General features: G+C 46.8%; 1 protein-coding gene across 1 annotated transcript in view; it reads right to left on the bottom strand.

The window, feature by feature from the left end:
- LOC134934540 (putative nuclease HARBI1) overlaps positions 1–14542 on the bottom strand; it is a 29123-nt gene extending 14581 nt beyond the window's left edge. Inside the window, exon 1 of the mRNA XM_063929963.1 lies at positions 14351–14542. Within this exon, the coding sequence (XP_063786033.1) occupies positions 14351–14542 (192 nt within the window). The remainder of the gene's footprint in view (positions 1–14350) is intronic.
- Positions 14543–16043: the final 1501 nt, after the last annotated feature.

Raw genomic sequence — 16043 nt, 5'->3', positions numbered from 1 at the left:
ATAAAGTGGTTAAAGTAGGTTTTAACATTATATTTGCACTTCTAGTGGTGAAGCATATATACTTATATCTCCTTTTTAATTAGCCTTCAAGATCTATTAACCTGCAAGACCAGGGCCGTCTTAACAGCAGTGTAGGCCCCTGGGCAAAGCAATGCACTGGGGCCCCTACCCATCCTCCAGCAGTAGGGGTGTGCTATCATTGGCAGATTTGATGTCCCGCAGGTGGTAGGGGGTGTTCTATCTTCTGCTGAGCATGTAGGACTTGGAACAGTAATTTCTACTAATCACTCCTTTACTGCATAGATGGTGGAAGATGGGGTGGGATGGAGAACACTAAACTGTAGAAGAGGATATTGGGCAGAATGAATGGGCCCCAGTAAATGACTTCCAGGGTGGTAGGGGGTGTTTAATATGCAGAATAGGGGTGGATAGTGGAGTGTGCTTAATATTCATCATTTTCTGGTGGGGGGGCAGATTACTTGACTGCAGATATCTCCAGTTCCTGGAAATAGATTTCTTACTTTTCAATGGGATAAAATACTAGAGAGTCCCACCTTTCAGGAGATACTAGGGACTTGGGGATCAGAGTTCAAAAGCCAGAGGAATCCACCAACTAAAATATAATACTACATACCAGGCGTGTGGAGCTGGAGCAGAGGCCGAGCTGCTGGAAGGCTGATATCTCTGGTTCTGGGCATAGTAGAGACAAGCTGCCAGTGTCCACCGAAAATGGAGAGTCCAAGCTTTTGAAGTATACACTCAGAAATACTCTAAGTCAGATAGAAGATAGAACCCAAGATATCTGTCTGGGAAGAACAATTAACAGGCTCGGATGGAGACCACTGCTTTGAAGTCAGATATCTCCGGTTCCCCAGGGCCGATTTTCAAAATTTGGGTACTCCTGGAAAAAGGGGACCTCCAACTATCAGTCTAGGGCCCTTCTACTCCTGGGGCCCCACTGAGCCCATATAAAAAGACGGCCCTATGCAAGACCCATGGAACACTTCCCTGGTGGCCAGTGGTACTGTACATTGGAGCTTAGTGCAGTTCTACAGAAATGAGGGCTCACCTCCTAACTCACCTAAGTGCCTTTGGATAAGTACAGCAGGGCTGATGTGGTAAGTGGTAGTGGGGTTATGAGAACTGCCTCTCTTCTGTAAATGCCACAAAGCTACATCAAGGGTCAAAGAGAAGTTGTGGGCCTAGTGACAGAATATGCAAATATCGTGGCGAGTGCAGCGAGCCCGCAAGGGGCTCATTTGCGCTCGCCCAGCTGCCAGCATGCCGGCGGTCGGGATCCCGGTGCTGGCATGCTGGGCACAGGGATCCCGGCCGCCGGAATAACATACTACACTCGACAAGATAGTGGCTCAAAGATAACACAAGCAGAAAGAGAACATGCAGCAACTCTAACATGCACTGGTAAATGTGACTCAAAGCAGATGGTTTGTATTTTGCTGTTAATATGTACTCCAATTTGTTCAAATTATTAGATTTAACAATAATCATACATTTTAACTTATTTAGTAATAGTTTAGTATGTCTTATTACAAGAAATGTAATGTAGACCAGAAAATAAACATCAGTTATTGCTGCATATTTTAATAATTTGGATTGTGTTTTTAAGACTATTTATTCAGGATACATACTTCAGTAAGAGCCGGTTTGGAGATGAGTAACAAATAAAGTGATAGCTGATATTCTAACTTTACTTTTAAAGATGGTAGATACAGATGCCGACACGGACTCTGATTCAGATGTCGACTTTAATGAGGCTACTTTACACCCAAGGGTAGTTAAGAGTATTCAGTACATGATTGTGGCTATTAAAGATGTTTTACCTATCTCTGACGAACCTGCAGTTCAGGAGACAAGGATTTGCCTATTTAAAGGGATAAAAACCTGAGGTGAAGATTCCCCCCTCTCATGAAATGAATGCTCTTTGTGAAAAAGCTTGGGAGTCGCAGGACAAGAGGTGGCAGATTCCCAAGAGAATTTTTATGGCGTATCTGTTCCCCTCTGATGACAGGGAATAATGGGAGTCGTCTCCGAATGTCGACAAGGCTCTGTCCCGTTTGTCCAAGAAGGTGGCGCTTCATTCCCCTGACACGGCTGCTCTCAAGGATATAGCGGATCGCAAGCTGGAGACGTCTTTGAAGGCCATTTTCGCCAATGCTGGTGCATTGCTCAGACCTGCTGTGGCGTCGGTATGGGTGAGTAGTGCTATTGCTAAATGGGCTGATAATTTAGCTTCTGATATGCATACCCGTGATAAAGATAATATTCTTTTGACTCTTGGTTATATCAAGGACGCTGCAGATTACCTAAAGGATGCGGCGAGGGATGTTGGCCTCTTGGGATCAAGAGCCAATGCCATGGCGGTCTCGGCCAGGAGGGCACTGTGGATCCATCAATGGAATGCTGATGCCGACTCCAAGAAAAATATGGAAGCTCTCCCCTTCAAAGGTAGTGTCTTGTTTGGTGACGGCCTGGCTGACCTGGTGTCTACCGCTACTGCGGGTAAGTCATCTTTTCTTCCTTATGTTTCCACACAACAGAAAAAGGCACCCCATCAACAGATGCAGTCCTTTCGACCTAATAAATACAAACGAGGTAAAGGCTCGTCCTTCCTCGCTTCCAAAGGTAGAGGAAGGGGAAAGAAGTCGCCTGCAGGATCAGGCACCCAAGACCAAAAGTCCTCCCCCGCCTCTACCAAGTCCACCGCATGACGCTGGGGCTCCCCTGCGGGAGTCCGTGCCGGTGGGGGGCCGTCTCCGGGTCTTCAGTCAGGTCTGGTTTCAATCAGCCCTGGATCCTTGGGTCTTAGACATAGTGTCCCAAGGGTAAAAGCTGGAGTTTCAGGAGATGCCCCCTCGCCGCTTTTTCATATCGGCCTTGCCAGCTTCTCTTCCAGAAAGAGAAGTAGTAAATGCTGCGATACAAAGGTTGTGTCAACAGAGGGTCATTGTTCCCGTTCCCCCGTCCCAACGGGGGGAAGGGTTCTATTCGAGCCTCTTTGTCGTACCGAAGCCGGACGGTTCGGTCAGACCGATTCTGAACCTAAAATCCCTCAATCCATACTTGAAAACTTTCAAGTTCAAGATGGAATCTCTTCGAGCTGTGATCTCCAGCCTAGAAGGTGGGGATTTTATGGCGTCAGTCGACATAAAGGATGCCTACTTACACATCCCGATTTATCCTCCGCATCAGGCCTTCCTGAGATTTGCGGTGCAGGATTGTCATTACCAATTTCAGACGTTGCGTTTGGGCTTTCCACGGCCCCGAGGGTTTGCACCAAGGTTATGGCAGAAATGATGGTACTCCTTCGCAAGTGAGGGGTCACAATTATCCCGTACTTGGACGATCTCCTGATAAAGGCGAGGTCAAAGGAACTATTGTTAAAGAATGTGGAACTATCCCTGACTGTTCTGCAACATCACGGTTGGATTTTAAATTTGCCAAAGTCTCAGTTACTTCCGACGACTCGGCTGCCCTTCCTGGGCATGATCCTAGACGCGACGCTTCAGAGAGTGTTTCTTCCAGAGCACAAGGCTCTAGAAACACAGACCATGGTCAAGGAGCTTTTGAGACCAACAAGTGTGTCGATTCATCAATGCACTCGAGTGCTAGGGAAGATGGTGGCGGCTTACAAAGCCATACCGTTTGGCAGGTCTCATTCCAGGGTGTTTCAGTGGGACCTGCTGGACAAATGGTCCGGGTCTCACCTACACATGCACCGGAAAATAAGTCTATCTTCCAGGGCCAAGATCTCTCTCCTGTGGTGGCTGCAAAGCTCTCACCTCCTAGAGGGACGCCGTTTCGGAATCCAGAACTGGGTCCTGCTAACCAAAAATGCAACTCTCCGAGGCTGGGGCGCAGTAGCGCAGGGAAGAAGTTTCCAGGGAAAACAAGCCAGGAATCTTCTCTCCACATAAATGTTCTCGAGTTAAGAGCCATTTACAACGGCCTCCTGCAAGCAAAGAACCTGCTTCAGGGTCTCCCTGTTCTTATCCACTCGGACAACATCACAGCGGTGGCGTATGTAAACCGCCAAGGCGGAACAAGGAGCAGGGCGGCAATGGCGGAAGCCACAAGGATTCTCCGCTGGGCGGAACAGCACGTGAGCGCTCTGTCAGCAGTCTTCGTCCCGGGAGTGGACAACTGGGAAGCAGATTTTCTCAGCAGACACGATCTCCATCCAGGGGAGTGGGCTCTTCATCAAGAAGTATTTGTAGAAGTGACAAGGCGTTAGGGAACTCCTCTGATAGACATGATGGCGTCTCGCCTCAACAAGAAACTTCCGAAGTATTGTTCCAGGTCAAGGGACCCCCAAGCCTGTGCGGTGGGCGCCCTGGTAACTCCGTGGGTGTTTCAGTCGGTGTATGTGTTCCCTCCGCTTCCTCTCATTCCGAAGGTGCTGAGGATCGTAAGACGAACAAGGGTTCAGGCAATACTAGTCGCTCCAGATTGGCCACGAAGGGCCTGGTATCCGGATCTTCAGGAATTACTTGTGGAAGATCTCTGGCCGCTTCCTCTAAGAGAGGACCTGTTACTGCAGGGTCCCTGCCTGTTTCCGGACTTACCGTGGCTGCGTTTGACGGCGTGGAAGTTGAACGCCAGATTTTAGCTCAGAAGGGTATTCCCGGGGAAGTCATCCCCACTCTCCTCAAGGCTAGGAAGGAGATCACGGCGAAACATTATCACCGTATTTGGAGAAAATATGTGTCGTGGTGTGAATCCAAAGCAACTCCTCCGGAGGAGTTTCACTTGGGTCGTTTCCTCCATTTTTTGCAGGTGGGCGTGGATGAAGGCCTGAAATTGGGTTCCATCAAAGTGCAGATTTCGGCCTTATCTATTTTCTTTCAAAATGAATTGGCCGTCCTTCCTTTCGTGAAGGGAGTGCTGCATATTCATCCTCCATTTGTGCCACCCGTGGCGCCGTGGGATCTGGAAGTGGTGTTGCAGTTTCTTATGTCTCCCTGGTTTGAGCCTTTGCGTAAGGTTGAGTTAAAGTTCCTCACTTGGAAAGTGGTTATGCTTTTGGCTCTGGCGTCTGCCAGACGAGTGTCTGAATTGGCGGCCTTGTCTCACAGGAGCCCATATTTGATTTTCCATTCGGATAGAGCGGAATTGCGGACTCGTCAACGATTTCTGCCGAAGGTGGTTTCTTCGTTTCACATTAACCAACCTATTGTTGTGCCTGTGGCCACGGATGCTGTGGCGGTCCCAAAATCTGTGGATGTTGTAAGAGCTTTGAAAATTTAAGTCGCCAGGACGGCTCTTATTAGGAAGACAGAGGCTCTGTTTGTCCTGTATGATTCCAACAAGATTGGAAATCCTGCTTCTAAGCAAACTATTGCACGCTGGATTTGTAGTACGATTCAGCAAGCTCACTCTTTGGCTGGGCTGCCGGTGCCGAAGTCAGTGAAGGCCCATTCTACCAGGAAAGTGGGCTCATCTTGGGCGGCTGCCCGAGGGGTCTCGGCACTTCAGCTTTGCCGAGCAGCTACGTGGTCGGGGTCAAACACCTTTGCTAAGTTTTACAAGTTTGATACCCTAGCTGAGGAGGACCTCATGTTTGCTCAATCGGTGCTGCAGAGTCATCCGCACTCTCCCGCCCATGTTGGAGCTTTGGTATAGACCCCATGGTCCTTTTGGAGTCCCCAGCATCCTCTAGGATGTAAGAGAAAATAGGATTTTAATACCTACCGGTAAATCCTTTTCTCCTAGTCCGTAGAGGATGCTGGGCGCCCATCCCTGTGCGGACTGTTCCTTGCAGTTAGGTTGATACTGTTTTTTTCAGTTACACGTGGTTTGTGTATCAGTTATGTTTAGCTTGTTGCTGTTGTTAGTTCATACTGTTATCTGTTTCATGCTACTCCAGTTGTACGGTATGTTTGTGGTGTGGGCTGGTGTGTTTCTCGCCCTTAGTTGAACAAAAATCCTTTCCTCTAAATGTCCGTCTCTCCTGGGCACAGTTCCTATAACTGAGGTCTGGAGGAGGGGCATAGAGGGAGGATCCAGTTCACACCCAGTCAAAGGCTTTTTAGTGTGTACAAGCTCCTGCGGATCCCGTCTATACCCCATGGTCCTTTTGGAGTCCCCAGCATCCTCTACGGACTAGGAGAAAAGGATTTACCGGTAGGTATTAAAATCCTATTTTTCCAGCAATAAAATACAGAAACAGACATTTCTCTTACGTCCTAGAGGAGGCTGGGGTTCCATTTAGTACCATGGGGTATAGACGGGTCCTTTGGGAGCCACTGGCACTTTAAGAGTTTAATAGTGTGGGGGGCTGGCCCCTCCCTCTATGCCCCTCCTACCAGACTCAGTTTAGAAAATGTGCCCGGAGGAGCCGGTCACAGCTAAGGGAGCTCTTAGGAGATTTTCTAGTTTTATTATTTTTCTGAGTTAGTTAGGTACAGGCAGGCTGCTGGCAACAGCCTCTCTGCTTCGTGGGACTTAGGGGGAGGAGTAGGAACCAACTCTAGAAGTTAATGGTTCTCTATCTCCGCTGACAGGACACTGAGCTCCTGAGGGTGCTGATCACAAGCCCACAAGGCGACCGCTCACTCCCGCGCACGGCCGCCCAATCCTAACAGAGCCAGAAGAAAGAAGAGTGGGGAGTATGACGCCGGCGTCCCGGGAAGCGGGTCGCTGGCGGGAATGGCTGCACAAGGGTGGGAGTGCAGCTCTGACAGGCTGCACTCCTGAAAACTTAGCGGCACTTGGTGTACGGCGCTGTGAGGGGCGTCCTTGGCCAGTGCACTTACCCTACACTGGTCAACTATGCTAACAGGGGCTAATCCCGCTGTTAGTAGCACAAAACCTCAGGTCAGTATAATCCATTAAGTGTGGGAAGATGCGCCATTACAAGGGGCGGGGCTTCTCAGAGCGAATCCAGCACTCACCAGCGCCATTTTCTCCCTGAAGATCACACAGATGAGATGCTAACAGGGAGCGCTGCCCTCCTCATAACTCCAGCATTCCTCTGCGGTACCAGGGTGTTATAGACAGGGGTGGAAAGTGTTATAACAACTGTTTATCCTATTAAGGTTATTCAGTCAGCGCCGGCCGTTTATTCTAATCACTGCCTACTGGGGCACTGTGTGGCTGGCTCCTTATACTCTGTGACTCGCTGAAGGTACTCTGGGGGAAACTGTGTCTGACATTTACGTGTGTGTGTGTGTGTGTGTGTGTGTGTGTGTGCATTTATCCACATTACCATGTCTAAGGGCTCTGTATAATGTGCTGCAGAGTGTGTATCTTCTCCTGAAGAGTCTATCCCATGTACACAGGACTGCAATGTGCTTTCCCAACCTGTCGAATCCGAGCCCCCATGGGGCTGGATTCTTTTAGTGGAATGATATCACAGATTTCATCTAGGATGACTCATAATGAGAAAGAAACGCCGTTTTTGAGGAAGTCTGTAGAGGGGTTACACCATTCAGCTGCTACTCCCTCCCATACCCCACCTACATACCCTAATAAATGTACACTTGCCCAAATAATGCAAGTTGATACTGATACCGACTCTGATACAGGGGACGATTATGGGGATATGCAGGGGGGGATGCATCTCTTGCTAAGGGGGTGCAGTTGATGATTGAAGCCATTAGGGATGTTTTGCATATTACTCAGTGGCAAACGCAGGATTTGCATGGGGGGGTTTCCAGAACTGGGCGGAGCCAATCACGGAGGTGCGGACTACATATACATAGCATATTAAACATGCATACATATATATATATATATATATATATGTACACACACATACAGTACACATATATATACACATGTATATATATCATATGTGTGTGTGTGTTTATATGTATGTATGTATATACATGTGTATATATGTATGCACATGGATATATATGTACTATAATTAAAATAAAGTAAACTTTTATTGCACTTACAAGTGCCACCAGGAAGACAGCAGGCTGCAGAGGACGCTAGACAGCCATTAATAATACTCATGCAGCTTAAAAAAAAAAAAAAAAAAAAAATTTATTTTTTTTTAGTGGAGGGAGGTTTCTGGGTGCTCGGAAACCCCCCCTGGGTGCGCCACTGTTACTGAGAAGGTATCTGAGCTTGAGGAGAAATCTTATTTTACAGAAAATAAATCCTCTCTCACCTTCCCTGCTTCTAAAGAGCTGAACTCTTTATTTGAAATATCCTGGGAAAACCCAGAGAAAAAAATACAGATCCCTAAAAGAATTCTTATTGCTTTTCCTTTCCCTGAAGAGGATAGGAAGAAATGGGAAACACCACCTATAGTAGACGCTTCTGTATCTAGGTTGTCTAAAATGGTGGTTTTACCTGTCCCTGGTTCAACTGCCCTCAAGGAGCTGGCTGACCACAACACTGAGACTACACTCAAATCTATATACACTGCTACAGGCGTGGCTTTAAGACCCACTATTGCTTGTACGTGGATTTCTAAAGCCATAGTAAAGTGGTCAAGCACATTACTAGAGAACTTAGATTCTATGGATAGGTGTGACATTGATTTATTTTTGCGTCACATACAGGATCCTGCTGGGTTCATGGTGGAGGCCATGAAATACCTTGGAATGCTGAATGCAAGGACTACTTCTATGGCGTTATCATCACGCAGAGGACTCTGGCTACGCCAATGGACTGCGGATGCAGAATCCAAGAAAAGTATGGAGAACCTACCCTTCACAGGTCAGGCTCTGTTTAGGGATGCATTGGATGCGTGGATTTCCATGGCAACTGTGGGTAAGTCAACCTTTTTACCCTCAGCAACTCCACCGACTAGGAAATCTTTTCCTACGTCCACACTGCAGTCCTTACGGACCGCAAAATTTAAAAAATCCAAATCCCTTTCCACCTTCTTTAGGGGTGGTCGGGGAAAATCCAGAAAACCTGCACCAACAGGTTCTCAGGAACAGAAACCAGAGGGTGTGGATCATTAGAACGACAGTGTCTAGGTCGACAATATTTTTGTTGACCACTATAGGTCAACAGTCACTAGGTCGACAGTGTTTGAATGTCGACAGGGTTTCTAGGTCGACATGTTCTAGGTTGACAGATCAAAAGGTCGACATGAGTTTTTCTTTTTTTTGGGTGTCGTTTTCTCCGTACAGTGACCGGGAAGCCCAATTAGAGCACTGTGTCCCCTCGCATGGCACGCTTTGCTCGCCATGCTTCGGGCAAGGTGCCTTGTTCCGCTACCGCTTTGCTCGGCACAGATTACCATTCCAATCGTAGTCCGCGTGGATCTTTAAGTATGAAAAAGTTCAAAAAAATTTAAAAAAATTAAAAACTCATGTCGACATTTTGACCTGTCGACCTAGAAACACAGTCGACATTGAAACCATGTCGACCTAGTGACTGTCGACCTATAGTGGTCGACCTAAACATTGTCGACCTAGGCACTGTCGATCTTCAGACTGGATCCCAAACCAGGTTCTGTCTCCTCCAAATCGTCAGCATGACGGTGAACTTCCCAGCCTGGGGATCGGGCAGGTGGGAGCAAGACTAAAAGATTTCAGTCACATCTGGGCGTCATCAGGCCTAGACCCCTGGGTGATGGAAACTGTTACCCAGGGCAACAGACTGGAGTTTCAGGAACTCCCACCTCACAGATTCTTCAAATCAGGCTTACCAGTTTTGCTGACAGAAAGTGCTATTCTACAGGAAGCCATTCAAAAATTGGTCAAATAGATGTTATTGTCCTAGTTCCACCTACCCTACACCACAGGGGTTATTATTCCAACCTGTTTGTGGTGCCGAAACAGGATGGTTCGGTAAGGCCAATTTTAAACCTAAAATCATTGAACCCCTACTTAAGGGAATTCAAACTCAAGATGGAATCTCTGAGAGCGGTGATATCAGGTCTGGAGGAAGGGGAGTTCCTAGTATTCCTGGATATCAAGGATGCGTACCTTCCCATTCCGATCTGGCCGCCTCACCAGGCTTATCTCAGATTTGCGCTACTGGATTGTCACTATCAGTTCCAAGCGCTGCCGTTTGGCCTCTCCACAGCACCGAGAGTGTTCACTAAGTCATGGCAGAGATGATGCTACTCATCCGCAAGCAGGGAGTGAACATAATTCCATATCTGGACAATCTCCTGATAAAAGCGTCTTCCAGGGAGAGGTTGTTGCAGAGTATTGCTCTCTCAACTCGACTACTCCAGGATCATGGATGGATCCTGAACCTCCCAAAGTCACATTTGTAACCGACAAGGAGACTGCCCTTCCTGGGGATGATACTCAACACGGAAGTGTAGAGAGTATTTCTACTGGTAGAGAAAGTGTTGGTGATCTAATCAATGTTTCGGGATGTTCTGAAGCCAGCCCGGGTATCGGTTCATCAGTGCATTCGACTTCTGGGGAAGATAGTAGCCTTCTACGAGGTTCTTCAGTACGGAAGATTCCATGCGAGGTCCTTCCAACTGGATCTCCTAGACAAGTGGTCAGGATCACATCTTCACATGCACCAGTGGATACGCCTGTCGCCGAAAGCCAGAATTTCACTCCTCTGGTGGCTGAAAACTTCTCACCTACTCGAGGGCTGCAGGTTTGGGATTCAGAATTGGATCCTTTTAACCACGGATGCAAGTCTCAGAGGTTGGGGAGCAGTAACCCAAGGGGAAACTTTCCAAGAAAAGTGGTCAAGTCTGGAATCCATCCTTCCGATAAACATTCTGGAACTAAGGGCGGTATACAATGGCCTTCTACAAGCGGCACATCTTCTGCAAGATCAGGCCATTCAGGTTCAGTCAGACAATGTGACGGCAGTGTCCTACATGAACTGACAGGGCGGAGCGAAGAGCAGAGCGGCAATGACAGAGGTAACAAGAATCCTCCTCTGGGCAGAAAAGCACACGGTGGCGCTATCAGCAATCTATATTCCGAGAGTGGACAACTGGGAAGCGGACTTCCTCAGCAGACACAATCTCCATCCTGGAGAATGGGGCCTCCACCCAGAGGTGTTCGTGGTGATGACAAGCCGTTGGGGTGTACCTCAGGTAGACATGATGGCCTCTCACCTCAACAAGAAGCTTTGCAGGTACTGCTGCAGGTCGAGAGACCCACAGGCAGTGGCGGTGGACGCACAGGTAACTCTGTGGGTGTTCCACTCAGTGCTATTGTTCCCTCCACTTCCATTCATCCCAAGAATTCTCAAAATAATAAATAAAAAGAATAAGAGTTCAGGCGATCCTCACTGCTTCGGACTGTCCGAGGAGGGCTTGGTACGCGGATCTTCTGGAGCTACTCCTGGAGGATCCAAGGCCTCTTCCTCTTCGCGAGGACCTTCTTCAACAGGGGCCGTTCACCTATCAAGACTTACCACGGCTACGTTTGACAGCATGAAAGTTGAATGCCAGATCTTAGCTCGGAAGGGCATTCCGAAAAAGGTAATTCCTTCCCTGATACAGGCTAGGAAGGGAGTAATGTCAAAACATTACCATCGGATTTGGAAAAAGTATGTGTCTTGATGTGAAAACAAGAAGTATCCAACGGTGGAGTTTCAACTAGGACGATTTCTCCTCTTTCTGCAGGCTGGTGTAGATGTGGGCCTATGCTTGGGCTCCATTAAAGTCCAGATTTCGGCCTTGTCCATATTCTTCAAGAAACAATTGGCTGCCCTCCCTGAGGTTAAGACTTTCTTGAAAGGGGTTCTGCACATCCAAACTCCCTTTGTGCCTCCTATGGCACCTTGGGATCTTAATGTGGTGCTGCAGTTCCTGCAGTCGGATTGGTTTGAACCTTTGCAGGAGATGATCGTCAAGTTTCTTACTTGGAAGGCAGTCAAACTGTTGGCATTGGTATCTGCTAGATGCGTGTCTGAATTGGGGGCTTTGTCTTGCAAGAGCCCCTATTTGATTTTCCATGAAGATAGGGCTGAGCTCAGAATGCGTCAGCAATTTCTTCCTAAGGTTGTGTCTGCTTTTCATATCAACCAACCTATTGTGGTGCCAGTGGCTACTGACTCCTCAGTTACCTAAAAGTCTTTGGATGTGGTGAGGGCTTTGAAGATTTATGTGAAAAGAACCTCTCGTCACAGGAAATCGGGACACTTCATTCGTCCTTTATGATCCCAACAAGGTTGGGTGTCCTGCTTCTAAGCAGACGATTTCTCGTTGGATCAGGTTTACTATCCAGCATGCTTATTCTACGGCAGGCTTGCCGTGTCCATGATCTGTTAAGGCCTATTCTACTCGTAAAGAGGGTTCGACCTGGGCGGCTGCCCGGGGTGTCTCGGCTTTACAGCTTTGCCAAGCTGCTTCTTGGTCAGGTTCGAACACGTTTGCTAAGTTTAGGTAAGGAAAAGTAGGAAAGTGTATCAAATGGCGCAATGCAGCTAGAGTACTTGAAGATTTAAAAATAAATGTACCACATTTAAAGACTATAATCAAATACAACAAGTATAAACCTTCCTAGTACATACAGCGCAAAAAGAGAAAAATGAAAAGGGGGATACGTTCCTGGTTCAATGTGCAGGATCAGATGTCTCTGGCTGGATCCTCCAAATAGGTAATATCCAGTTTGAATATTCCAAATATGAAACATAAAATCAAAAACAACCAATGTGTAGTAATTCACAATAATAAACTGTAAAAAGTCTCTGAAGAAAAGGGAAAGCAAGGGTCTAGATCCAGCGTACCCCACTCACTCAATAAAGGGTGGATATATATATATATCAAGGTATCTTTGTGCAGTGAACTGCCGTATCCATACACCCTTAAAGTGCGCAGTGAGGGTAGGTATAGAGTAATTCGTCTGATACAGTGCGTACCCCGAAACTCACAGGAGACAAGAAGGTATGAAGTACATCAAGGTTTCTTTAGAGTGTGTGATTTCTCATACACAGCGTACCCCAACTCACTCTTAACGATGTGGAAAAATTCCTATCAAGGTATCTTTAAACGATTTCCTCGAACAATATTTCTTTCTCACGAGAATCCCATATATCATCGATGTAATGTATACAGGGAGAAACAAAAAGGAAAGGCCAATGTGTAGAATGTATTCAATAATGCAGGAACTTTTAAAACAATATCCTCTTTAACTATTTTAATTAAGCTGTTAGAGTGATATGTATTGACCTTATAAATTGGATCCTTAATAAAGAAATGTTAAGTGGAAAAACAGATTGAGTGGCGTACCCCAACACTCACAGCAACACCACAAGTGTCAAACACATCACGGTTCGATACTTTGGCCTCTGAGGACCTAAAGTTTGGTCAATCTGTTCTGCAGGAACCTCAGCACTCTCCCTTCCATACTAGGAGCTCTGGTACATCCCCATGGTACTAAATGGAACCCCAGCATCCTCTAGGACGTAAGAGAAAATAGGATTTTAATTACCTACCCGTAAATCCTTTTTTCATAGTCCGTAGAGGATGTTGGGCGCCCACCCAGTGCTTCGTATTCCTGCATTGTTACTTGGTTCAGTATTGTTGTTTCAGCAGTTGCTGAATTGTTCCAAGTTGGTTAGCTTGGCTTTCCTTTCTTGATATGTGTGAGCTGGTGTGAATCTCACTACTATCTGTGTATTTCCTTCTCTCAAAGTATGTCCGTCTCCTCGGGCACAGTTTCTAGACTGAGTCTGGTTGGAGGGGCATAGAGGGAATAGCCAGCCCACAAAGTGCCAGTGGCTCCCAAAGGACCCGTCTATACCGCATGGTACTAAATGGAACCCCAGCATCCTCTACGGACTATGAGAAAAGGATTTACCGGTAGGTAATTAAAATCCTATTTTCTGCATGTTTAAGAACATGATTCGTTTGATATAATCAGTTTTCTGATCCGTTTGTCAGCAATAACCAAAATAAGTAGCTTAGATCTGATTGGTCAGAGTCAGTGATGTTCGGTGAGATCAGGGGCTGGGGAGACACTGTCTGCTAAACACACACCCTCCCCTCCCCTCCCCTCCACGTCAATAAAAAAAAAGTGTAGAGTCCCCCTTATATCACTAAAACCAGCACCGGGCTGAACCAGCCACGGGTATAATTCAATGGCAGGGGAGACACTCATTGTGGGGTCCTCCTGCCTTCACATTAACCCCCCCCCCCCCCCCCCCCAAACCAGTCAGACCAGGACTGGAACTCCTCGGAAAGTGGGGACCCCCCCAAAAAAAACCAAAAACAATGGGGTCCCCCCTCCCAAAAAAACAACCAGTGCTATGCCCCACACCCCTTGTGGCGGTGGGTGCAGGGTTCATGGTGTGATAATATTGTTCCTTACAGGCAACCTACAGGTTCCTGTAAGCCTGCCCAAGCATTCCGGCACTCGGAGAACCACAAGTGCCTGCATGCCTGGACATTAAAGGCCCGCTGCCACCAGTAGTCCTTCTGTAAAGAAAATATTACCTGAGAGGAGGCAGCTTTTAAGCTCTTTTTCATGGCCACCGCCTCCCCCGGTCTTCCGGCGTCTTCATCTGGTGGGCGGTGACCTTTAAGCTCTTTTTCATGGCCACCTCCCATCCAGGACTCCACTAGATCTTCTTCCTTCAGGAGCTCTTCATTACTTCTCCTCCGCCGTCGAACTGACGACTGCTCCATTGTGCTGACTTATATAAGTCAGCCAGAAGGGTGGGGCGATGACGTGGCGAGCCATGATTGGCTCACGGCAGCCATCTTGAATTTCAAAAATGACGCTGAGGCCCATTTTTGAAATTGGTACCCCTGCCAAACTCTGCAGTATAGTAGGCAGGGATCACCACCGCTGATGCCCGAACCTCCGCCGTGTCCCCGCCGCCACTGCCCGCTACCCACCCAGTGAAGGCAGCGGATCCAGTGACGGATCCTCTGGCCAATCACATCTTTCTAACTGACAGGGGCTTGATTTCAGGGGTTGAAAGCATGTCCCTGTGTCAACGAGTTACTTCTAGAAGAGCCGCTTTACCATGAATTTTCAATGGGCTTTTACAGTCCGCGGCATGGCCCCACCCCCTGCTTCACTCCCTTTTCCCTTTGACAATGGGAGTCACCACTATCAGTGCCTCGCAAACCCAAATTACCTGCAAAAATTATTAAAATAATATAAAGGAGATACTTACGACACAGAAAATGTGAAAATATGTCTTAAGTATCTTCTTTGTTTATTTTAATCATTAATGACAGGGGAGGCACTGCCTCCCCTGACTGCACGTCCCTGTGTGAGACAGCCGCTACGATTGCTTATTAGATGCAATTCAGCTGCAGATGACTAACATTGATACAAGGTATTCATTCCATTCTTGCATTTTGCTTTACTCAAAATGTTCTGTATAGCAAATGTGATTTTTTTTTGGTCTGTGTATTTTACACCTGTGCTTTGTCGCAAATACACCCAATTCTAAGGGGGGAATTCAAATCTTATTGCACCCCCTATCTCCCATCTAAAGTGACTAGAGATAGGGGGGCGATATTCAAATGCCCCCCCCCCCCCCATTATCGCGCTGATCACACCCATTATAGTCAAGTTTAGTCAAGTCTGAAAATCTCAGTAATTATAAGAAATAATTTCCAGCATTTGACCTTGTGAACATTTTCTACATGATTCATTCATTCATCTAACTTTTATAAACTGATTTTCTGGAGCTCTGGTACGATCATTACAGTATATCACAAGTGCATTATATGGTTTATTATGTCTAGGAAAGCTATTCTAGACATTGCATGGCTCCATACAGCAGCCACTGGCAAATCTCACTTTTTTGCTAAACTAATGTTTCAGCAGCACATGAAACCTTATACTGAAATGATTCATCTGCTGGAACTGAAGCTCACTGCTGCTGCCAGACGTCTGCTAAAAACCTATGTAAGAGCAGGAGTCTTAGGCAGACAAACAGTATTCATCTTTTTCATATTAACATTTCCATTTGATGTGCATTTCTGTTCTTACTGTTTTTTGGCTCACACATTGAAATACTAGTAAAGTGCCCTTATGTGGGGAAAGTGTGTAATTAACAAGTCAGATAAACTGCTTCATTTTATTGGTCACTTTTTTAAAAAATGTGCCCTTCCCTGTCTTTTTGTTTAATTGAGTATTTGTTATTGTTTTACATTAAAGAAATCATAT

This window comes from Pseudophryne corroboree, chromosome 6 (genome assembly GCF_028390025.1).
Source record: "Pseudophryne corroboree isolate aPseCor3 chromosome 6, aPseCor3.hap2, whole genome shotgun sequence".
Classification (NCBI taxonomy): Eukaryota; Metazoa; Chordata; class Amphibia; order Anura; family Myobatrachidae; genus Pseudophryne; species Pseudophryne corroboree.
The sequence above is the reverse complement of the archived record's forward strand: the minus strand, read 5'-3'. Positions and strand labels throughout refer to the sequence as shown.